This window comes from Acanthopagrus latus, chromosome 3 (genome assembly GCF_904848185.1).
Source record: "Acanthopagrus latus isolate v.2019 chromosome 3, fAcaLat1.1, whole genome shotgun sequence".
Lineage (NCBI taxonomy): Eukaryota > Metazoa > Chordata > Actinopteri > Spariformes > Sparidae > Acanthopagrus > Acanthopagrus latus.
Window position 1 is genome coordinate 20,178,772 of NC_051041.1, and position 6,000 is coordinate 20,184,771.

At 43.0% G+C, this 6,000-nt stretch overlaps 1 protein-coding gene across 5 annotated transcripts in view; it reads right to left on the reverse strand.

The window, feature by feature from the left end:
* The window catches only part of fhod3a (formin homology 2 domain containing 3a), a 64,018-nt gene that overhangs the window by 35,152 nt on the left and 22,866 nt on the right, over nucleotides 1-6,000 (reverse strand). For all 5 annotated transcript variants that reach the window (XM_037093531.1, XM_037093534.1, XM_037093533.1 and 2 more), the window contains exon 4: nucleotides 48-115. In XM_037093531.1, coding sequence (XP_036949426.1) covers nucleotides 48-115 — 68 coding nt within the window. The remainder of the gene's footprint in view (nucleotides 1-47; nucleotides 116-6,000) is intronic.

Sequence of the window (6,000 nt, forward strand, 5' to 3'; positions counted from 1 at the left end):
TGACAGTAATTGCATGGGAAATATGTGTGTGTGCGTGTGTGTGTTACCTGGAAGATTTGCTTTAGAGAGAACAGTGCCCTTCTCAAGTCACGTCCATTAGAGTTATACAGTCTTTCTGTAAAGAGAAAGAGACAAAGGAGTGGTTATGTTTCTTTTTATTCAGGGATAAAGCTTTCAGAATGTTTTCTGACTTGAAGTAAGCTTGTCTGCTTGTACCGTTTATTCCCATGTACACCTTTTCATCTATCACCAATCTTCATGTGTTTTATGACTAGCTCCATAAAACTCGCGGGGGAAATGAGTCTCAGCTGTGCGAAAAAAGCCGCACAATAGTTTGATATGGGAGAGGAGCGCAGGGAGTCGATGGAACCAATCACGCCGCTCGGCTCTGATCACCTGGGGCAGGCACTTCATCACACACTTTGACCGCGTCCTCGCTCGCACAGCAACACGTGCGCGGTCTCTATCCTTCACAAACACACAAACACACACCCCAACACACACGCATGTTGCAGCGGTGATTAGAGCTGTATTGGAATGTTAATGAGCTGCTGGCTGGGCTTCAGTGGTGAGGTATTCAGGTCACGACACGGAAAGCACTCAGAACCAAGCTCTTATCATTCTACACTGATATTTAGCCTTATTATTTCTATCCTTGGACACAAGAAGGTCATTAATATGCTTCTATGATATCACGGAGCCTCAAAATGTTCATTGTGACCCTGTGACCAACACTGGGCATTTTGTTGTTTCCTATATTAACACTGTAATAATCCTATTCAAAATGCATATTACACAGTACTTGTAACTGAATTTGCATGCCAATGTAATAATCACACAACAGTAATGATGTTCCTAAATGCTCTGCATTAAGCTCAAAGTCTGTTTAGTTAAGTGTCCATGTGAGAGTTTGAACAGTTGTGCATTCAACTGTGTGTCAGCAGGGGGTTTCAGGATCTGCGTGAGTAAATCCTGAGTTTGCGTGTTGATGACAAATCTCCTTCAGAGAAAGGGGGGCAGGTTAAAAGCGTATGAAGGTAAGGGCTTGCGGTCTGGAGCTCGGTGGCAACCGCAGCTAAGCTACACAAGGCTAACCCAAGTCCAGGGTCAAAATCATTATCATTCCACATGCTGACGAAGAATTACAGGCCTGTCTGTCTGTCTCTCCGTCTGCAGGACCCTTCCTGTGAGATCAGCAGCGGCATTCATTAAATACATCTGTGATAGGCTACAGATGAGATAGTCAAATCATCCCAGTCATAACTGGCAAGAGGCAACTGGCACCCGTGTGTGTAATAGGTGGGAAAAAGTGACTCCAAACTCCAAGAGTATATGAGGGAAAAGGAAAGGAATGGATAAAGGAAAGAAAAGAAAAGAATAGAAAAGGAAAGGAAGGGAAAGGAAAGGGGTGACCACTGAGTAGGAAAGAAAGCCCATTGCTTCTGGGGAGTCAGGGCAGGGGAGACAAATGAGAGGGCGGTATAAGTGGAATTCCCCTTCCAAAAATACACAGACAACATACAGTACATTATGCATCTGTCATTTCATGTGAGTAAAATGTAGATTTAAACCTTCTCTGAGAAAGTCCAGCTGATGGAGAAGATGTTTAGTTTACATTCAGGGCCTGGTGGTGGAAAACAACCACAGTGTTGGAGTGTCTGTGTCAAATGCAGCTGACTCCTACTGCGTCAGGTAACCATCAAAGACATTTCCTTTTTCTGCTCATTTAAAGGAGATCACTTTGACAAAAGTACCACATGTCACATAGAGTCGGTTCAATTCACACTCTGAGATCAGCACTGAAACTGTCTTTATATGATTTCATGTTACTTTTTACAGATAAAAAACAGGTGGGTGGCAGGTGTGATGACCGACATTTCATTCGAAACAAATAGCCTGTTTGGTCTGATTTCCTTGTTCTCGTCTCTCGAGGTTTCCCTGGAAATCAAGTGGCCTCTTAATGATGCAGGGAACGCTCCGTCTGGCCCTCGAGGGTCACGTTTTATGTTCATGTTCTTCATCAGGCCATGAGTTGGACTGTCAGGGTAACCTTTACTAAAACGTCTGCTGTGCATCAGGAGCATGTCAGCAGCAGTGATAAGTCTTAAACTTGGCTGGATTCATTCTGGTGCACCGTCAGTGATGCTGTTAGGTGTTAAAAAGTGGGCACCCTGCGTTATGATTGGCTAGAGCTTAAAAGGAGGACAAACAGAAATGTGGATAAATGCATACTGAATCAAAATTTCATAAAATTAATTTTTTAAGAGTGAGTTTATTCATCATTTATTTCTTATATTTCTTCTTTCACGAAGGGACTTCTTTCCTTGCAGTTACTGTTCTGATTTAACAAGGCAGCAGGTTCAGAAAAGTTCCTCACAAAAGGAAACAATTAAACTTTCAGCTTCTAAAATAATCCAAATAATTAGTTTTAGATTTGATGGAGCTCAGGATTCATTAGGAAGATGGCTATTGTATGTGCCTTGTGCAGACTGCACATTGTTTCTGTTGCTGAGGGATCACTGGAGGTAATGTCATCTGCAACCCTTGTCAGGACCACATCACACACCACCACGGTGTGTAACGAATAAAATTGTTTAAAACGAACTGAATTTAGATGACAGTGGTGGGTAGATTAAAAATCTGTCAGCAAACATTGTATGTAACAGAGCTGTATTTTTTAACACACAAAGTAATTAGCAAATTAAGTCCTTTCATGTCGAATTCTGCCATTTTCATGCTACTAAAACACTGAGAGAATCCTTCACTTGTTGTCTTCAGGCGTAAGCAGTTAGTAGTAAATTTGTTGAACTTTATAAGATGTTTTTTACAGCGAACAAACAATTTCACATGCCAACATTAATATCATCGTGACGACACCCTGTAATCACCCGATAGATGCTAACACAGTCCTGTCAACATAATCGTCCTTCTGCTCCAGAGTAAACAAACTTTGACATGCTAAATAATCAATGGGCCGTTTTCCCATTGGTACAAAGTGCTGCAGCTGTCTTAACGCTGCGTGTCTACAGGGTGATGGTGCATTCAAGCTGGAAATAATTCAAACAAATCACTCTCACCGTCAACCTCCGGGCCAAACAGCTTGGCCGAACAGAGGGAGACTGAAATAACAGCTAAACACAAACCAGGAAGATAAAGCATCTTAATTAGACCCCCCCCCCCACCACCACCACCACCATGAGGAGAAGTGAAGACAAAAGAAAGGGAAAAAGCAAGAGGATGGATTTTGAATGGAGGATCTGACTGTCCACGTGTCTTCTGCTGGTCTTTCTCCTTTTTTCCTGGCCCTCGGTTTTATTATTGTCACACGAAAAGCTGAAATGCTCACTGGGATGTGTCATTGTGGCTTGTGTTGAATGTGTGTGTGTGTGTGTGTGTGTGTGTGTGTGTGTGTGTGTGTGTGTGTGTGTGTGTGTGTGTGTGTGTGTGTGTGCACGCGTGCATGTGTGTGATCAGGCACACACGGACAGATGAAGGACAGACAGAAAGGCACGTTTCATTTATAGGTTCGCTCTGAGTTTTACTGTTTTGTTTTGGAGGACTGGCCGTTCTTGTCCACACTGTTCCACCATGACCTCACATGCACTGAGACATGTCAGCCTTAACGAGTCATTGAGCCCCGTGTTCCTTCTTCAAGTTGATTTCCCAGGAAAAATTCCCTCCGGCATAAATTTCCGCTTCAATTTAAAACATCTAACTCTTTGTTAGACTTCAACAAACTCCCAGTAAGAAAGTCACAATGCACAGACGAACACACCTGTACTTGCATTAACACATGCGTACATGTATGCATGGGAACGTCCTCTGCAGTGAAACAAGGGATTCCCCCGTTGCTGAGTCTGTCTGCTAAGTCGCTCAGGAGTGGTCAGATCCCTCCTTCCCCTCCTGCCATAATGAGATTAGTGCTGTGACCCTTCAGCTTTGACTAATCCCTCAACATTTACTGCACCATCTACACATCTCCAAACAGAAAAACACACAGGCCAGCTCAGGCTATGCTCGGCCTAATCCGCAGTAATTACACTCAAAAACCCGCTCTGTGTTTTGTGCTACTGCTGCAACACATCAAAAAAATCAGTGTCCCAAATTGACTGAAGTGTAATTCCGCTTTGTTGGCCTCAGCAAAGTGCAGCAACAATTTACTACAACTAGGCTTAATCCTCAGATTTAACAATAAGCAGCCAGCTCAGCAGATGTTTCTTTGAGGCCACCTGGTGTCAGAAAAGGTGGTGTGATCGGATCTACAGGTTTTTTACAAAATCACTCTAAAACTGCGCAACCTGCCCAGCAACAAATAGTACCTGGGCAGAGTTAGCAACTAGCTGGTGGACATAACTGAGTGTTTAAGATTTCCCTCAGGGATCTGTGACGAGGTTGAGCAGAGCTTCTGGTAACAGAATACTGGACTCACGTTCATCAGGTGGACAGAGACACGACTCAAAGTTTATGCTAATGTACTGTGCATCAAGGCAACTGTTTGCATATGATCTTGAAAGGTGATGATAAGCCAGAGTTTATTCATTTTTCAATTGTTAAATGTTAAAGCAGACCTATTACACTTTTTCGCTGTTTTCCCTGCCTTTGGTGGGTTCTATGTAAAACGTCTTGAAAGTTAAAAATCCAAAAGTCTACACCGACAAGAGCTCCTTTTTCCCAAAGAAGAGCCTGGAGTGCCTTGTCAGTAGTCCCGCCTTTAACTCTGTGACTTCATGACATCACACTGCATCACCATGTCAAACATTTACATAACTTATGACCATATTCACAATAGAAAAGCAATGCTAACTGGAAGCCGAAAGCATAACAGAGCCAGCACAGAAACACGGTGAGCGGTGCTGGCTCAGACTTATGTGAGCTGACCAATCAGAGCAATGTGAGTGTTCAGGAGGGGGGCCTTAAAGAGACAGGAACTAAAACAGAGCATCTCAGACAGAGGAGGAACAGGGGGCAGTGTTTCTGATGCGTCTTTTGAGCATTAAATCAAGCAAACCTATTCTGGCACTAACCAGAAATAGAATTATGAACCTGAAAATGATCCTTTAAGCTTAAGTAAGATCATTAGAAAAATCTGAGTGAAACAAATGCAGCCTTTAATATTTAAAAAGCTGGAGAGTCATTACACAGGAAGTAAATGAAGGCAAACCCCAACAATATCTGGATATTTACAGATCGGCACACACTGAGGTCATCCAAGGGTAATATTTTTCAAGATGGTACACTGTCTATAGGTCAGGCAATGGGGTGGGGGGTGGGGGGGGGCAGGTCACAGCTGGTGGTCCTGCATTTAAGCTCTGTTATAACCGCTGACTCGTATTTCTGGAGGATTTCATTGCACCGCTCTAAAAAAGCCTCCACGCGGCTGTCTGGGCCAATCAGTCAGTTGGCTCTAGGTCTTCAGTGGGATCTAAAATAAAGAAGTGAGAGGAGCATTAGGTGTAATGGCACGCTGGAGAGCTTAATTTAACCCGAGGAAGTCTTTCCCCTCTCCGTACTGGTATCACGCTAAATATAGATGGGTTGGGGTATCAAACATACTGTAACACGCCGAGATGCTGTGTTCATACAGTGCACTGGGAGGTTGCCGCCTTGCAGCCCCACTTTAAGTCAAGGAAAAATGACTAGATGAGACAATTCAAGTTATTTCCAATGCAGTTTCACATGTCAGGAATTTATTTTGTCCCTGGCTGATCACTGAAGACAAGGACAAGGCAGATTTGTTTTCATTTATTGGAAAACAATTCAGAGCAAAACCAACTGTTTCACTACTAACGCCCCCGATGTGCCTGTAATTACAGATGAACAATGCAAGTATTCAACGCAGGGAAATGCATTTCTTTATGACTAGATAGAAATGCAAACAAAAGAGGGGGGCAGAAGTTAAAGGATAAGTTTGCCCAAAAATCTAAATTCAATCTATAGTTATTAGTTATATAGTTACTCATCGCAATGCCAGCAGAAATTCCGGTGAAGTCTGTGAATTCT